The following is an 18481-nucleotide window of genomic DNA, read 5'->3' on the forward strand; positions in this document are numbered from 1 at the left end:
ACCTGCACGTGGTGAGGTAGCACGTAGGGGAATTCAGCAGTGAACAGTGCAGGCATCGCCCTGCCCACCTGGAGCCTGCTCTCAAGTGGGTCAGATGGTTTGGATTGTCCTGGAAGTGGAGGTGCAGGGTTTAAGAAGAGAAGCATCTTTAAGGTTACTGTGTGGAGTGCGGGTTTTAAAGGGCAAAGTCTGGACGCAGGAAAGGTTCCATTGGAATTCATGTTCTTTGTCATGTTTTATGACTCACTCAAAAGTCACCCGCTTTTATCCCTTCTCTCCCAGGAGACTGTGAGTTCCTGGAGGACTCCCCTTGGCCAGCCTCCAGCTCTGTGCTGTGATGGAAAATTCCTTTTTTCCTAATGTGACGCCCCCCCCCCCCCCCCCCAATCTAGGTAGTCCCATGGAGGCTCACTCCTGCTGCCGTGATGTGGCCTCTTCTATCCTAACCCTTTGTTTCACCGTCTCCAGCTTTAATAAACTTACTCTCAAAATACCCGCGGCCGTGAAACCCCTCCTACCTGAAGTCAAGCACCCACACATTCCAGACCTGGGGGTCACCTGCTGCAGAACTACGGTGTGGGGGCGGGAGGGCGCCTCGCCTCGGGAGCAGGCTGCCTTGTCCTCCCTTCTCCAGCTAACGGGCCTCTGGGGAATGTTTGTTTGCCATTCTATTCTGGGTAGCATACTTCTGCCCACCCCGTAAGGTCAATAGCGTGCAGATGTTTGAAGCGGGATGAAAGCATTGCTATTCATGCTGCTAGAATCTGAGGCTTTTTTTTTTTTTTTTTAACCGAGAGCCCACCGCAAAAGGTGGGTCCCTCGGCCAGGGAAAGGAATGCAGTGTGGGGAGCAGGATGAAGACTGGGGCAGGGCTGCACGGAGAGGGAGGGCGGACCGCCCGAGGCGCCCGGGGTTAGGTCAGGTGGCTGCGAGCGGGAGTGGAGGGAGTGGAGGGTCGGGCGCGCTGAGGCCCTGGACTGGCCCCTCCAGCGTCCAGTGTGGGCGGCAAGGGCTGAGCCCACCCAGCGGAGGCCCGGCCACCAGGTGGTGGGGGTCCAGGCCCCGCCCCCCGCCCCAGCTGCCCAGTCATTGGCTCCGCCGGGCGAGGGCGGGCCATGGGCTTAAACCTGGCCCCGCCCCCTGGCCCAGCTGCCCAGTCATTGGCTCCGCTGGGGTTCCACGCTCGTGGCCGCTGGTCCAGAGCGGGCCATTGACTTAAATCCGCCGGTGCGCCTGTCCCGGCCGCGACGAACCGAGCCTGCGAGACATCACCCGGCGCGGACACCATGCGGCGCGTCCTCCCGGGTCTGCTCCTGCTGCTGCCGCCGCTGCTGCTGCCGCCGGGCCCCGCAGCCGCCACGGTCCCCGCTCCTCCGGCCCGCCCAGGCTTCCAGAGGCTGGGGACCCATGGCCCGGGGGGCAGCCCCGGGCGCCGTCTCGCTCCGGGCGTCCCCCCACGCGCGCCCTATTCGGGGGCCGGCCAGCCCGGAGGGGCCGGTGCCGCAGGTACTGTCCGGGCTCCGGGTGGGGGTGGGGGTGGAGGTGGAGGGGCACCTGGCAGGGGGCGCGGTGGCAGGGAGAGTCCGGCTTGGGCGTCGGTGTCTTCCTTCCCTCCCTGGTGCAAACGGAGGTTCAAGAAGGAAGGAGTCAGGGCTGGGGGGGGGGGGGGGGGTCTCTGGGAACAATGCCATTTCCCCTTTGAGTCGGGAGTTGGTTCATGCGGCAGAAAAGCTCCCAGAGCGCAGGATGTTTACCAGGCACAGGAGATACTGTTGACTTTCGTGATGGGAGATGTTGCCTCAGAGAGAGGTAACCCTGCAGGGAAAAGCCCGTGGGCTGGCAGTCCAATCCATGACCCACCACTTTCCAGCTCTTACACCTCCCGAGACCCAGGCTTCTCGTCTGTAAAATGGGTATAAAAGCAACCTCTGCACCTCCGACTTCACAGGGTTGTTGTGTTGGTGCCCTGCGATCTCTACAGTGTTAGTGGTAGGAGGATATTATTATTTTCTTAATCGAATACCTCCAGGCAGCAGGATAATTTTCAGGTTTGTTTTTTTTTTAAACTATAGAGTTATATAATTCCTGTCCCTTGCTTAGCCTAGGAATTTATTTTGAATCTACCTTTTCCCCACTCACTTGAGTAGATTGCCTTAGAGTAGCATCAACTTCCAGCCCCTATTAGGAAAGGAAGGAACTTTGATTGACAATTAATGTCCAGGGATAAGACATTAATTAGGACTTGGTGTGTATGATGAATGTGTGTGTGTGTGTGTTGGGAGAAAAGGAGGAATAACTTGAAAAAAGACATTTAATAACTGGCTTCTCTCTAAGCCTCCTGACCTGATTAGGCCCAGCAGCTTAGTTGCCGCCACTGCCGGGGGGAGGGAGTGGGGAAGTGTTTCCTCTCCCCACCCTCAAAAAACTTTGGAGAATGAAAAAATGAAAGAGAGGTGACTAAGAGTTTGATAGGGACTTGGGATTGGTACCGAATCTCCATCTCTGCTTCTTTAAACAAGAAACACCCACAGAGTTGGAAGTGCAGTAAACATGCCTCAATCAGAGGAAGTTGTCATCCCTCTTTCTACTTTCAATGTAGCTCAGGCTAGTTGGGCCCTCGAGTGCACTAAACATGAATTAATGACCAGCTAGAGGGAGACCTAGGGCTGCTCTGGAGTAGTGTTCACCCCATGGGAGTGGGCAATGCGGCTGCCCTGACAGTTCACCTTGCACACTCTTCAGGGACACTTTGTCCCATGGCCTCAGGTAGCCAAGGCGCCCAGGCAGGGTCTGGAATCCACTCGTTCCTGGGAGTCAAGAGGAACCTTGAGTACAAAACTTGAAGCGAAGGGATGTGGTTCTAAGTGAAATTTAAGGGCTCAGCCAGCCTACAGGTGCAATATTGGGGTAGGTAGCCTTAGAGTAGCATCAGTTTCCAGCCCCTAGTGCAGCGGTTCTCAGCCTGTGGGTTGCGACCCTTTCACAGGGGTCGCCTAAGACCATCGGAAAACACATATATAATTACATATTGTTTTTGTGATTCATCACTATGCTTTAATTATGTTCAATTTGTAACAATGAAAATACATCCTGCATATCAGATACTTACATTAGGATTCATAACAGTAGCAAAATTACAGTTATGAAGTAGCAACGAAAATAATTTTATGGTTGGGGGTCACCACAACATGAGGAACTGTATTAAAGGGTCGCGGCATTAGGAAGGTTGAGAACCACTGCCCTAGTGGGAAAATTAAATGATGTAATTCACAGCCTCGTGTGAATTCTCATTAAGGGATTCGGAAGGCCTACGGGCTCTCAACATCCAAAGGGAGACGGTCTTGGGGAAGGTAGCAGACAGTGGTCCATGGGGAGGTAGCGGATGCTGCCTTGTCTGACCTCCGGCCTCAGAGCTGGGGGTGAGAAATTGCTCCATTTCTGATTGTGGTCAGATCACTGCTTAGTCACTTCTGTTCCCCACACCTTCCTTGCAGGTTTTTGCAAGAGCCGGCCACTGGACTTGGTGTTTATCATCGATAGTTCTCGTAGTGTACGGCCCTTGGAGTTCACCAAAGTGAAAACCTTTGTCTCCCGGATAATCGACAACCTGGACATCGGGGCAGCGGACACGCGGGTGGCAGTGGTGAACTACGCCAGCACCGTGAACATCGAGTTCCATCTCCAGACCCACTTGGACAAGAAGTCCCTGAAACAGGCCGTGGGGCGAATCGCGCCCTTGTCCACAGGCACCATGTCGGGCCTGGCCATCCAGACAGCCATGGAGAAAGCCTTCACAGTGGAGGCGGGAGCCCGGGGACCCAGCTCCAACATCCCGAAGGTAGCCATCATCGTGACCGATGGGCGGCCCCAGGACCAGGTGAACGAGGTGGCGGCTCGGGCGCGGGCGGCCGGCATTGAGCTGTATGCGGTGGGCGTGGACCGGGCGGACAGGGAGTCGCTCAGGATGATCGCCAGCGAGCCCCTGGACGAGCATGTGTTCTACGTGGAGACCTACGGGGTCATCGAGAAACTTTCCTCTAGGTTCCAGGAAACCTTTTGCGGTAAGTCGCTGCCACTAGCAAGGATGCTATAGTCAAACATTATGAAGCAGAAGAAAGAAAGAATTCTCTCCTTTTTCTTTTTTGGGGGGGTGGAAATTTTAGGGAAAGCTTAAATAGAAGCAATGCTTTTTGTGTCTTTTTTTTTTTTTTTACCAACTTAAACACACTTTGTTGGTTTAGGAATATAGAGCTGCCTTCTATATAACTTGGACTGCTCCTAAAATCTCCATGTTTGCATTAGAAATGGGAAGGTCTGGAAATAATCCTGGGTAAATGATCATGCTGTTCCCTGATGGGGTCAGAGAAAAATAAAAATAAAACACACAAGACTGCTCTCCTCCCTCCTGCCCACCCCTGCATTTCCCCCGATATTTTCTCTAGTTTACCATGTCTCGAGGTTACAGACTCCTCTTGTTCCTGCAGAAGACAGGCCCGCGTGTGTCAGGCGGGGGCCAGGCAGCCTGCTTCAGCGTAGCTGGCAGGCAGAGTGGACATTCAGTGATGCTCCAGCTCCGACGTTCACTTCTTTCTCTGACTATTCTTCATGGAGGGACAGGGTCAGGAATCAGGGAGACTGGGATTGCAGCCCACTTCACAGGTAGAAGGAGCAGGGCTTGTTTATTTTATTTTATTATTATTATTATTATTATTATTTTTAAAATATATTTTATTGATTTTTTACAGAGAGGAAGGGAGAGGGATAGAAAGTTAGAAACATCGATGAGAGAGCAACATCGATCAGCTGCCTCCTGCACATCTCCTACTGGGGATGTGCCCGCAACCAAGGTACATGCCCTTGACTGGAATCGAACCTGGGACCCTTTAGTCCGCAGGCCGACGTTCTATCCACTGAGCCAAACCAGCTAGGGGACATCTGTAATATTTTCAACAATAACAATTTATTTATTTTATTTTTAAATCTTTATCTAAGGATATTTTTTCCCACTGATTTTTAGAGAGAGTGGAAGGGAGAGGGAGAGACAGAGAGAAACACTGATGTGAGAGAGACACATCAATTGGTTGCCTCCCACATGCCCCTGAACAAGGCCAGGAGCCTACAACCGAGGTATTGAACCCAGGACCTTTCAGTCCACAGGCCGACGCTCTATCCACTGGGCCAAACTGGCCAGGGCTTGTTTGTTTTTTTTAATCCTTCTGTTACTGTCATTCTCATTTCTTCCTTTAGGATAGAGTTTGAAACTGGAGTTTTTAGCACGCATTAGCCAAATTCATGAATCTGAATCCATTCGTGGCTGGCGTTTATTATTAGTCACTGATCAGAATTATGAATGTGGGACTTATACTATATTTTTTATTTTATTTTCAAACTCATTTTTCTTATCTATCATCTATATCTATCATCATGCTTTATTATTATTATTTTTTGTCATTTGGAGATAATCTTTTGGAGCCCTCTATGGAAGTCCCCAAGCTGGTGTAGACAAATTTCTAGTTAAGGTGAATTTTAAAATGTAGATACTTTTTGCTGTATAACCTATTCCACATTTATTTACTTAACAGGCATTTATTGACCACCGATGACACAAAGATACAATTTGTCCCTCCCTGCCATCAAGCAGTAGTTTGGTGGTGGGGATGAGACAAATCCGTGAAGTAACAATTACAACCGTGTATTTCAAGGAGACTCTATATCTAAACAACGGGAAACTCAGCCATCACCAGTCCGTCAGGAAATGGGAGATGAAGCTTGGTCTGGAGCTAAGCTTGGCCTCAGCTCAGCCAGACCTGGCTGGGATCCCCTTGTCTTTCCTGTCCCAGGACACTGGGCTCTCTCTCACAAGCAGTCGTTGGTTTTGGTGGCATCTACTTGGCATTTATTGGTTTTCCCAAAGGAAAATGGCCGTCTTTCTCCCAGGAAGACCCCCTGTGCTTGTGGGTGGGTGAGAGCTTGCCAAAGAGATGTTGGTCTGTGGCAAAGTTGGCTCTCACAACCAGCACCTGGGGTTGGGCTTGAAGGCCATAGAGTAATAAGTGGTGAGTGGCGATCTTTTCCTTCTGGTACAAAAGACCTGCTTGTTCTGGGGGGAAAAAGACTGAGGAGCAAAAGCAGCTTGTTGTTGTTCACGGACTAGAGCGATCATCCCATGAAAAGGCTCTTCTTGGGAAAGTATTAGGCTTGTCCTCTTGCCAAAGCAGTGGAGGCTGCTTACCTGCCCCAGGGCTCCCAGCCCCCTCCAACAGAAATGACTAAATTCACTGCGTCTTCATCCAAAACATCTCACTAGGAAAAAAAGCCGATGACACACAAATGGCTCTAGAAGGGAAAAGGTGGAGATGCAGTTTCGCTGATGGAGTCGAGTTTATTTTGTTTTTTTCTTTTTACCTGTTTGTGTTATAGCGACAGAGTTTATTCTCCTTAGTGATATCAGAGGCCCTGAAGTTGCGTATGTTTAAGTTTGCTGCCTATTCAGAAGGCAGTTACCTGCACTGCCATTCCCCACTGTTAAGTTCATATATGCCCAAGTGTGAGTGAGTTCTAGGCCTAGAGGAATGCACCTGTGTATGAATTCTGTTTAGACACACCCTATAGAACCCCCAGAAACCAGATTCCAGCTGCAATGGGACAATCAGCTCATAGAACTTCAGGAAACACATGATCGTTCCCCCGTTTCTGGCTTTGGAAAAACAAAAGTTTTTTTTCATGGGTAGGTGGATATGTTGAATGAATATCCAATTGCCTGACCCATAAGAATTCTCTTTCTTCTCCTTCTTCTCCTTCTCCTTCTCCTTCTTCTCTTTCTTCTCCTTCTCCTTCTCCTTCTTCTCCTTCTTCTCCTTCTCCTCTTCTTCCTCCTCCTCCTCCTCCTCCTCCTCCTCCTCCTCCTCCTCCTCCTCCTCCTCCTCCTCCTCCTCCTCCTCCTCTTCCTCCTCCTCCTCCTCCTTCTCCTCCTTCTTTCTTCGAAAGTTAACAATAGGATCTGTGATTTAAAATTAGTAACATGACTAGTTTAAGGATGGTATTTCTAGCCAGGACAGAAACAAATAGTCAAAATTGGCAGTGAACTAAAGATAGACTCGGAGAGAAACCAGAGAGCGATGTCTTTTTGACATGGGAGAAAGTACCTGAAATGTTTACGTGTCTGTCGTCCACTGACTGCCGTCCATTTCCTTTGCACAGCAGTGGACCCGTGCATGCTTGGCACACATGGGTGCCAGCACGTGTGTGTCAGTGACGGGGACGGCAAGCACCACTGTGAGTGCAGCCAAGGGTACGCCTTGAATGCCGATAAGAAGACCTGTTCAGGTGAGGCCTGCTTACGCGAGGGGGGCTGAACGGAACTTAGATTCGGGGACCTACTCTCCAGGTTCCAGCCTGGCCTTGTGCTTTTCTCCTAATTGACTTTTGGCTGATGTATTGTTGTTTAGCAAAAGGAAAATGAGAAGAAAAGTGAGGGAATACATAAATCAGCCTATGATGGTACAACATTCTTGGTCCTTTGAGGGTTTGGAATTTTTCGTGGATTTTATTTGTTTACATGAAAAGCTACCCTTTCCTCTCTGTGGCCGTAGATGCTCATGGGTCTAGAAGAAAACGTAGAGAGGGCCTTGCTCATGGAGAATGGGAACACTCACACACAGGCAATGAAGGAGATCTAGGCCCACTTAAGTCCTGGAAAAAAGTTCTCGAGGGGAAGAAAACTTAGAGATCATTTAATTCAACTTACTTATTTTAAAGATAATGAATTAAGACCCAAAGAAGGGACTCACCCATGCCTGGGCTCTGTGAGTAAAGAGCCGAGACCAGAAAGTTGGTTCCCAGCTTCCAGCCCCGCAGCCTTCCTCTTGTGCCAAGCTGCCCTCAGCTGTGTTTGCGCACTTGTGTATGTGTGTGCGTGCATGTGTGTGCGCGCGTGTGTGTGCGCATGCATCTGTGTATCGTCTGTAATTATTGATTCACGCTTCCATGTGTTTACATGTGTCCTGACCATTTCTGATAGCCATCGATAAGTGTGCTCTGAACACTCATGGATGCGAGCACATCTGTGTGAACGACAGAGCTGGCTCTTACCACTGTGAGTGCCACGAAGGTTACACTTTGAAGGAAGACAGGAAAGCGTGTGCAGGTACGCGGGAAGGAGGCTCCACTGCTGCCACCTCTTTGTCTGCCTGGCACTGTGAGCAGTGGCGGAGGGCGGGTCACACTGATGGGAAACTTCATCTGTTTTCCTCTCTTGCCACCCCGGCTTTTCCCACTTCTAGGTCTTGTTAGAAAACATAGGAAAGGCTGTATGTATGTATCGCGGCCCACATGTGGAAGAGTGTTATTCATTCTTTCTCTGTGCCAGCCCTAACAATCCTTTCCAAATGCTAAAGACAATGTAGTCAGTTGAAATCAAATAACTCCCCTCAGGATATTTATCACTTACAAAGGGGAAATAGTGACGTCATAGTGGGGAAACCTGGCAGACACCAGTTTCGCCAAGTGGCCCAAGTTAACATCCACAACAGGGACATAGAGTGACATCATGCATCTCCTGACACTGTGTATGGAGGGCACAGGAGCGCTTCTGTGGTATTCTTGCTAAAATTTCAGAATCACGAGGAAACATCAGACAAACCCAGACTGAGAGATACCCTACAAAGCGTCAGAGTCATGAAAGACAGCGAAAGGCAGGAAATATTACAGGTTGGAGGAGACTGGAGACGGGGCAACTTAATGCAGCGTGGGACCCTGGGCCGGAGAAGGGACACTGGTGGAATAATTGGCAAAATTTGAATGCTTAGTTAGATTAGTCATGAGCTAATCTGTAGATTAGCTAATAGTATTGTATCAGTGTTAAGTTCCTGGTTTTGATAATTACACTATGACTATTTAATATGTTAACCTTTGGGGAAACCCGATGAAGAACAGGACCACTCTGTTCCATTTTTGCAGCTTTTTCATACGCCTGAAATTATTTCAAAGTGAAAAGTTTAGAAAGAAAAAGAGTAATTAAAAAATCTCATGGCAGTTCAGAGAATAAGTGCACTGAGTGCATTTGGGTCTTGAGTTCTGATGCTGTTCTGAGTCAGTGGGTCTCCTTTGGACTCAGTTTCCTCACTTATAACGGGCGAGGGTTGAACTACACTTTCTTCAAACTCTCTGTCTTTCTGAATCTGGTACAAGTAGCTGCCCAACTGTTGGTATTACTCTCAGTCAGTAAAAGTACAAATAAACCTAAAAGGAATGCTTTAGAAAGCATTCTAGGATATATTTAGACTACAAAAATTCAATATAGATGGTTCTGAAAAGGAGTTGGGAAAGTAGAAGAATGAGTACTGTGTGTGTCGGATTTTGTTGAACTCAGCTGGCTTCCTGTAAGAGCAAATGGAACTGATGCGCTTGAAAGGGGTTTGCTTCTGACATACTCTAGCTGCAAATGAGATGTCTGTATACACGCAATATAGCGAAGGTTTTTATATTGTTGAATTTCTTCTCTCCTGGGCTTTTTTGTCTGGCAGCTCAAGATCAATGTGCTTTAGGGACACATGGCTGTCAGCACATTTGTGTGAACGATGGAGCTGGGTCCCATCACTGTGACTGCTACGAGGGCTACACCCTGAGTCAAGATAACAAAACCTGCTCAGGTAAGGCACACTCAACAAACTCTTTCACACTTGGCTCCTTTCTATGGCAGGGAAACCAACTTGCAATTTCCCAAGAGAGAGATTCTTCAAGGCAACTTAGAGTCAGGCTTCAGACACTCTACTGTGCTCCCAGACTAAGGCATGCGTCGCTGACAGGGCAGTGAGCTCAGCAGTCAGCAAACAGGGATGACTTCAGAAAGCGACTGGGCAATGGGTCGGGAGTGGGGGATATGAGGAAAGCTCAGTGAATGGAGGGTCCTCATCCAGGAACATTTTGTAGCTCTGGACACTGGGGGCTTGTAAAGCAAATGGGAAGCCTTAGAGGAAGTCAGTTGGACAGGAACTATTTGGTGTGATAGGCTGAACTGATCTTTTTCCAATTAAAACTTGGCTTTGAACTCTTCTGTGGCGTTAATCTTAAAGCTGGATCGTGTTAGTAAAGGAGACTTTGTAAACGACTGAATGAGACCCACACGGATCTTCCAGTAAGTTTGTGGCAAGTCGCTCCCTGACACTTTCTAGATGATCAATCTTCGAAGCATCTGAGACTTGGCTAGCGCGCCCACGCCCGAACTCGAATCCTCATTAACTTGATTTAAACGCACTGGCAGAACACAGTGGCATTTATAATGTAAAAACACTCCTAGGAGAAACTCCTAGCTCTCCAGGTGGTGTTTAGTTCCGGCATATTTTTTTTAGATTTGATGTATAGTTTCCTCTCCCTTGAGGAGATATATTGGGTCCTTTACAAGAGGGATCAAGGGAAATGGCTATCACCAATTTCCTTTGTAAAAAAATGGGATCAATGAAAAAGAACTGAGCACCTATTTTGTCCCCAGGACTGCTAAGCACTGTTCGGATATAAAGCGTAAGTTCCTGCCTCTCTTTACAGGCTGGCTGCAAAGAGACCCAATGTCTAAAGTAAGCAGAGACTAAGTAGCCGGGAGAGAGACTGACGGTAACTAAGGGCCGGGGATGGAGGGCATGTCCACTTGTTATCTCTAGTGAGTGTCAACGTAAGAAACGTCCAAACCTGTAAGAATTTTTATGAGTTTATTTGAGCCAAACTGACAATTGCTGGGAAGCAGAATCTCAATGGATGGAGAAAATGCTCCAGAAAATGGCAGTTTTACCACTTAAAAAAAATTGATTTGACAGAGAGAGACAGACAGACAGACCGATAGACATCAATGTATGAGAGAAACATTGATCAGTTGTCTCCTGTATGTGAAGGCAACTTGGGTATGTGCCCTGACCAGGAATCAAACTGGTGACCCTTCAGTGCATGGGATGACGCTCAACCAACTGAGCCACACCAGCCAGGGTTTACCACTTACCTTACACATTAGAATCAAAAGGGAAGATGTAAGGGAGTTACATGAAATCCAGTGGTGATAGATTAGGGAGGCTGGAGAATGCAAAGTGGGGAAATCTCTGGGTCTGGATAAAAAGTAAAAGGAATAGACACATACTTCTTTTCCATAGGTGGGTAGAGGATATTAACATTAGCATGATAATAACCATGAGGGGATTTGTGATCTCCACTCTGGTACAGTGGTTGTGCTGTGAGGGGTCTGGAAAAAAGAATTACTTTGATATTCTAAAGGCATGCTATCAGGCATATTATCTTCCATTCAAAAAGACAGCGTACAGCCTCCGTTAAGGTGAAGGTTGACCTTTGTTGGGAAAAATACTGCCCTAAGACATGACTACCTGCCTTGAACTGCTTTTGGTTAGAAAGTTTTAATTTCAAACTTTCCTTTGTGGTTACTTTCCATCTCTGAGTATGGAAGGCCACCACACAGGCCTCCCCTGAGCTTGTCAGGTTTAGTACGTGGCCCCTTTCCCTCCACGTGAGCGACACAGAGGTGGTGGGACTGGCGGTGGGCCTTGGAGGATGGTGACAGTTTGATGGAGGGTGGAGAGATGGAAGAAGTAAGGGGACTGGCTTGTGCTGGCTTGTTCAGGGCGGTAGGGCTGTCAGGTGGGGTGCACTTCTCAATTCGTGACAAGTATCCCACTTGGTACTGTAAGCTGCCAGGAACACTGAAGTCCTGGGAAAAGGATACGAAAACAAATTTACATTTCAGCTAACAGGTGTGGGATGAAGGAACCTTTTATTGAAGAAAACCCACAAAACATCAAGGGCAATTTTCAATCTAGGCGGACTACTCCTGCAGTACTCCCACTAAACAGGACAGGCAGATTAACTTGTCCACCGTCACTCAGCTAATGAGTAGCAGAGCCAGGATTTGAACCCACGTACTTGCTCTGGGATACATGTGCTCATCACACGAAGCTATACTGTCTCATGGTGCAGGGCACAAGATAGCAAAGGGAGGTAGAAGAGAAAGACAAGATGGAGGACTCATACATGTCATCATCATCGTGTGTGTGTGTGTGTGTGTGTGTGTGCAGGTCAGTGCTTTCTGTCCCACTTTGTAAGCCATCAAGGGCAGGCCCTCCGTCATTCGAGTCCTTTTTGTGCAGCATCAAGTTTAGCTCCATGTGTAGGTGGGTCCCTAATAATAATTTAGTGGTGGTGAAGAAGCTCCATGTATGTTTGGAGGCATTGGTGGTCATCAGTAAAGTTCTGAAGGTGAGTTCTGCAATATAATCAAGACTCAGTGCAGCCCTAGTGCTGCAGGTAGGAAAACAGAGCAGCACCCCCAGATATGGGCAAGAAAAAAAAAAGGAAAGGGGTGGATGCAATAAAAGGCAGGTGAGGGGATGTGAGATATGAGACAAGAAAGTAGGCTTTCTTCTTGTGGAACAGGGGAGACTTGTTGCTGTTGACACTTGTTGGGATCAAACCAAAGCCTTTTCTCCCAGAAGTCTGCGCTTCGTTTCCTGTTGTAATTTGTGACTGTTTCTCTTCCTGGTCAGTTCTTGACAAGTGTGCTCTGGGCTCTCACGGTTGCCAGCACATTTGTGTGAGTGATGGGGCCGCGTCCTACCACTGCGACTGTCATACTGGCTTCACCCTGAATGAAGACAAGAAGACGTGTTCAGGTAAAGACTGGCCCTTTAATCCTATTTCATTCGGGGGGACAACCTAGGAGTAAGCTCTTCTCTCTCAAAGTCTGAGGCACGTTCTTCCTGTTGGAATTCTCCAGGGGTTCCCACTTGGCATCAGAATGAAATGATTCTACTCCTCCCATGATCTGGCTCCATCCTCTCTCTCTCTCTCTCTCTCTCTCTCTCTCTCTCTCTCTCTCTCTCTCTCTCAAATTAAAAAGCAAAATCACTCTTGGGCATTTTTTTTTTTTACTCCTGGAAAATGGGATTCTGACGTGATTTATAATGGCTTAGGCTCTGACCGCATTTGCCCAGTCATTCATTGAGTTATTTGTTCAGCAGCTGTTCATGGAGCTACTGTTACATGTCAGGTACTGTTAGGTCCTGAGGAAGGAACTGGAGAGAAACCAATGTTTTGTAGTGAGCAGTGTACAAGTCTTGCACTTCTTTTGTTAAAATTTACTCCTCAATCTTTTATTCTTTTTGCTGCTATTGTGAATGAGTCCATCTCCCAACTTTCAATTGTGCTACATCGAAGTTGTCCGGTTTTCTATGGGATCTGTTAATCAGAACATCCCACTGGGCCCCTGCCCTCACAGAGCTTATCGTCTCTCAGGCAACATACACTGAAGAAGTATCCTAAGTACCAATTTTATCCTCTGTACTGGGATGGTGGACGGGGTTGTACTACATCCAGCAGCTACATTCTGGTTTACAAATTGATTGAGATGGGATTTGAGCTGGCCTTCCCTAAAAGGTTCGATAGGGTTTGGACAGGTAGGTAGATTCTATTTAATCAAGTGTGTTTTGGTCCCCTGGCCCTATATCATATCTTTGTAGAATGTGGGAGAACATGTAAGCAAAGGCCCACTGCCTGTCCTCAGGCAGTAGTGCTACTCCATTGCAAGGTTACACTTCAGACCTGGGAGGTTATTCTTATTTCTATTAGGCAATTTCAGAGCCTATGAGATTGAGTAGGAATAGCTGCCTCACTGAACTTCAGAAAGAAACAGGAGTTAGCATTATCCTTCTCCCGGGCTCTTTGATTAAATGTCAATGCAACTTTAGTTCCAAAGTGTTTATGGGGTGGAGGGCTAGGGGATGGGTGCATGCTGGAAGGGGCCAATGGGGGAAAAAAGGGGATATATGTAATACTTTCGACAATAAAGATTAAAAAAAACCCACCCAAACCCGAAGTATTTACGGGTAAGAACTCTCATTTTAAACAATTCAATAGAATAATAGCCCACATAGGAAATCAGGAATTATCTAGTTTTGAACCTTGAAGTATTTTGGCTGCACAAAAAGAGGTTTTCCTCGTTTTCATTTTTTAATGAGGGCACAGTTTCACAAGATTAGTTGTCTTATCTCTGCGTTCTTAGCTTCCCGCTACATTATCTTTTAAAAATTTACTTTATATCATGGAGAATTTCAGGCAATCACAAAAGTATAGAGAAAATATAATGAGCTCACATATAACCATCACTCAGCTTCGACAATTGTAGATTTGTCCCCAGCATTTCCTAATTCAGTTTCTTCTGCTCATTAACATTCCAAAGTGTTTTGTCCTCTTTGCGTGTGCTCCCATATCCTTTTACCTTCCAGAAAATGCATTTAGGTAAGCCCTAAAAATGCAACTATCAAATCATGGATTTCCAGACTTGCTATGATTTCTAATTAACCACAGCATTTCGTGTCCTGTCATTGTCATCAGCCGTTCAAGAAGCAGCAAGACTCACCTCCATAAGAGATGCTTGTGGGTGCGAAGCCACACTGACATTCCAGAACAAGGTCATCTCGTATCTGCAGAGACTGAACACCAAGAATATCCTTTCTGGGAGCTTTTCTGCTTAAAGCCTACCTGGGTACGACAATGAGCCAAACATTTCAGGATATTTCACAGGATTAGGGCCCTCTCTATTAAGTTTTAAGATGAGCAATAGTAAGCCTGCACAGCGTTTATTTTGTAAACTGAGAGTTTCTTTGAACGGTTTTAAGAGACCATTTCACCCATTTAACATGAAAAGCTACCTGTTTCTTTCTCTAGTGTTTTCCCATAGCGGTCTCTGCTCCCAATGGAGCTCTTCTTCACAGATCCAGCTATTATGCTGTGATGCCCGTATATGGCTTCTAGGGAACCAGGCCATGCATAGAATGAGTCAGCTGATTCATGGGGTGCGATCGCTCCGATAACACACAGCTGTAACACCGCTAGCCAAGCCGTCAAAAAGCAGGTTTGAAATGTACCATGTTACCACGTCAGAAACTTTCAAGATCAGCTCTTTAGTCAAAGTTGTGATTCAGGGAAATGACTTGTTTAGCGCGGCTCAACTTAATAACACTGTTCCTAGGGGTCTTAGAGGAGTGGCATTCAGATTGTGATGGGGATCCCCGAGGAGGGTGCCGAGACTTCCCAGGGGTACAGTGGACGTGTGTGGGGGAGTGAAGGGGTGGCAGACAGAACGTTATAAAGGATCAGTTTCCAAATCCTTCACTTCCTTAAGTTGATCTGCCTAAGATGCTACTTGGGGCGAGTTGCCATTCTCTTTTCCTCTCTCTCACCTCTGTATCCCCATTCTCCTAACTTTACGTAAACCTCTCACATAGCCTGAATCTTTCTAAGGTGCATTTCTTGGAAAAGATTCAAACAAAGGGGCAATTCAACAGATTTTTAAACCAAGGCTTCATAAACATGATTCCCCCCACCCCAATCCATACCATTAAGAGATACCTTTCCAATTAAATTTTACCTTTTATTTGTAATGGTTTTATGTAAAAATTTATACCTTATTTGTTGTTTGGATCCATTATGTGCTCATAATAGCTGTATTGATAATTCAATCCAGATGATTAAAAAAATTGGGGCCTTATGGTCAAAGAAATTTAATTGAAAGGTAATTTCAATATAAATGTGTGTGCTTGTTTGTGTAAGTTTACTTCAGAGAAGTATAATAGAGTGATCAAGAAAAGATTTCTGAGCCCTGACCGGTTTGGCTCAGTGGATAGAATGTCGGCCTGCAGACTGAAAGGTCCCAGGTTCGATTCCAGTCAAGTGCATGTATCTTGGTTGCAGGCACATGCCCAGTAGGAGGTGTGCAGGAGGCAGCTGATTGATGTTTCTAACTCTCTATCCCTCTCCCTTCCTCTCTGTAAAAAAATCAATAAACATATATTAAAAAACAAGATTTCTGAGATTCAAAGAAGGATAAAATTCTGTGAAGAAAGTAGAAAGGAAATACAAATTCTTTTGTTTTAAATATTTTATTTTAGAAGAATACGAGGTATCAATATAGTATGCTTTTAATGTTACATGGGATACATTTGAAAGATTGATTTAAATTTCATTTTAGAAAGTCAATATTTATAACAGCATAAATTATACTAGTGTACTTTGTAACTAAAACTTATGAAAATTTTCATATAACTTAAATATGCAGAAGACACCACTTATTTGTTAAATATTTTAGGGGGCATATGAGCACAAATGTTTGAAGACTACTGCTTTATATCATGCTTTCTAAAAAAAGAACTTCTGAGTTTTAGATTACATTAGACTTGAGAAAACATTTTTACTCTTTTTATTTATTTACAATGGAATTTAATTATTTTCTTTTATTTTGTATTGAAGTGTTTGAAAGTGTGTGTATGTTTTCTAATGTCAAAATAAATGGTGTTGGCCTTAACAACTAACCACTTGATGACATTTTGGAGAAGTTGCAAGCAAATGAATATGGACAAATACATCATTAAGCTGCTCAAAATTTTCACCCTGGCCAGGGTGGCTCAGTTGGTTGAGCATCATCCAATCCACCAAAAGGTCGCCGGTTCGATTCCAGTCAGGGTACCTGCCCAGGTTTTGGAGTCCCCACTAGGGGGTATTAGGCAGCCGATTGATCATCAATATAAATGATCTTTAAAATTGCTCAAAAGTTTCACCTGGAAATATAGAGAACTTGCTGTATTTAATACTTCTGTATGTTCCAATGGTGCTAATTATCTGCCATTAAAATGCTTGAATTAGTGGAGACATAGTTTGAGAATCTTCTGGAGAATCAGTATTATTTTTCTAAGGAAACAAATGTCCAGATCCTTAATTTAATGCAAACTTTAGTGTCTTTAAGTTATGACTATGAAATGGTTGGTAGGAAATAGAGTGAAAAGTTTAATATTTCTTTCTTTACTAATTGAGCCATTTCATTTTTCTTTCAGTTCCTAAGTTCTCATTCTATTCTCAAACAAAGTATGTTATTTCTATAATTATATTCATATTATATATTCATCACAGATATTTTTAAATGTATAATATATAAAGAATAAAAATCACCTGTACAAAACAACTAACAGTTTGCTATCTTTTTCCCAGTGTTCTTCCTTTATAAATGTACATTTTAAAATTCTGTTTTTTAAAATATTGAATTTATTGGGGTAACATTGGTTAATACATTTATAGAGGTTTCAAGTGTACAATTGTATGATACATTATCTGTGTATTGTGTGTTCGCCACCCAGTGTCAAGTCTCCTTTCGTCACCATTTATCCCCCTTTACCTTCTTCTACTGACCGTACCTCCCCCAGGTAATCACCATATTGTTGTCTGTGTCTATGAGTTTTTTTTTCTTAGTCCCTTCACCTATTTCACCCAGCCTCCCAACTCCCATCGCTTCTGACAGCTGTCAGGCTGTTCTTTGTGTTTTGTAAGGTTGTTTTGGCCATTAGATTCCACCTGCAAGTGAAATCATATGGTACTTGTCTTTCTCTGACTGGCTTATTTCACTTAGCGTAATACTCTCCAGATTCATCCATGCTGTGGCAAAAGGTGAGATTTCCTTTTTTTTTTTTTTTTTTTTTTTTTATGGTCGAGTAGTATCCCGTTGTGTAAAGGTACCACAGCTTTTTTTTTTTTTTTTTAATTTATTCTGATGGGCACTTGGGCTGCTTCTAAATCCTGGCTATTGTATTTTGAACAATAATACATACAGTGGCAGAGCTGCCTCAAACAGATTGTCAAACTGCAGCGGGAAGGCCGGGGAGGGTTGGGGGGCAGGAGGTAGCGGGGTAAGAGATCAACTAAAGGACTTGTATGCATGCATATAAGCATAACCAATGGACATAAGACACTGGGGGATAGGGGAGGCTAGGGGACTGTCTAGGGCCGGGGGATAAAATGGACACATATGTAATACCCTTTGTAATACTTTAAGCAATAAAAAAATAAAAATAAAAAAATAATAAAATAAAATGTAAAAAAAAAAAAAAAATCCTGGCTATTGTAAATAGCACTGCAATTCCCTACAGAAACAGTCAAAACCTAGAAACAGTAAAAAAATCTAAAATCCAAACTTCAAAGGGAGTAAGTGGGAATAAATGAAAAAACATGTCAAGGCAGTGTATATTTTATGAAACATATATTGTTATTTCTCAACATTTTTGGAAGGACATCACATAGAGCAGTATTATTTTCCAAACATATTTGAGCACAGGATCAGTAATATATTAATACTAGAGGCCCGGTGCACGAAATTCGTGCATAGGTAGGGTCCCTAGGCCTGGCTGGCCATCAAGGCCAATTGGGGCCTTCCGACTGCTGGCTGGAGCGTCCTTTGTTCTGCACCGCCCCCTGGTGGTCAACTCATGTCATAGTGAGCAATCAGTCTCCAGGTCAAACTCCCAAGGGGACACTTTGCATAGATATCACAGAGTAATGATGCTATAGAAGGAATAAATGAGAGTTCATGTTCAAGAACTAAGGAAAAGTATTTAGATATGACTTTTCAAGAGTGTGACCATTAGTAACTAGCTTCGATTAATCATGT

General features: G+C 45.3%; 1 protein-coding gene across 2 annotated transcripts; it reads left to right on the forward strand.

Annotated features, from left to right (window-relative positions):
• Positions 1-1194: 1194 nt before the first annotated feature.
• Positions 1195-16986, forward strand: MATN3 (matrilin 3). Of its 2 annotated transcripts, XM_036335265.1 has the most exons (8): positions 1195-1506; positions 3495-4061; positions 7201-7326; positions 8021-8146; positions 9525-9650; positions 12537-12662; positions 14383-14493; positions 16363-16986. In XM_036335265.1, the coding sequence occupies exons 1-8, from the start codon at positions 1287-1289 to the stop codon at positions 16416-16418; spliced, it is 1458 nt and encodes a 485-aa protein (XP_036191158.1). In that variant the 5' UTR covers positions 1195-1286; the 3' UTR covers positions 16419-16986. The 2 variants fall into 2 exon arrangements, with proteins under 2 accessions (XP_036191158.1, XP_036191159.1); XM_036335266.1 differs by lacking the exon at positions 8021-8146.
• The last annotated feature ends 1495 nt before the right edge of the window (positions 16987-18481 follow it).

Source organism: Myotis myotis, unplaced genomic scaffold (assembly GCF_014108235.1).
Source record: "Myotis myotis isolate mMyoMyo1 unplaced genomic scaffold, mMyoMyo1.p scaffold_m19_p_14, whole genome shotgun sequence".
Lineage (NCBI taxonomy): Eukaryota > Metazoa > Chordata > Mammalia > Chiroptera > Vespertilionidae > Myotis > Myotis myotis.

What these genes read in the sequence shown, in the direction of transcription:
- MATN3 (XM_036335265.1), top strand. Translation starts at nt 1,287, where the DNA reads ATGCGGCGCGTCCTCCCGGGTCTGCTCCTGCTGCTGCCGCCGCTGCTG. An exon ending in AGACAGGAAAGCGTGTGCAG is followed by an intron (nt 8,147 to 9,524) that starts GTACGCGGGAAG and finishes TTTGTCTGGCAG; the next exon opens with CTCAAGATCAATGTGCTTTA. An exon ending in GCAGAGACTGAACACCAAGA is followed by an intron (nt 14,494 to 16,362) that starts ATATCCTTTCTG and finishes ACAACTAACCAC; the next exon opens with TTGATGACATTTTGGAGAAG.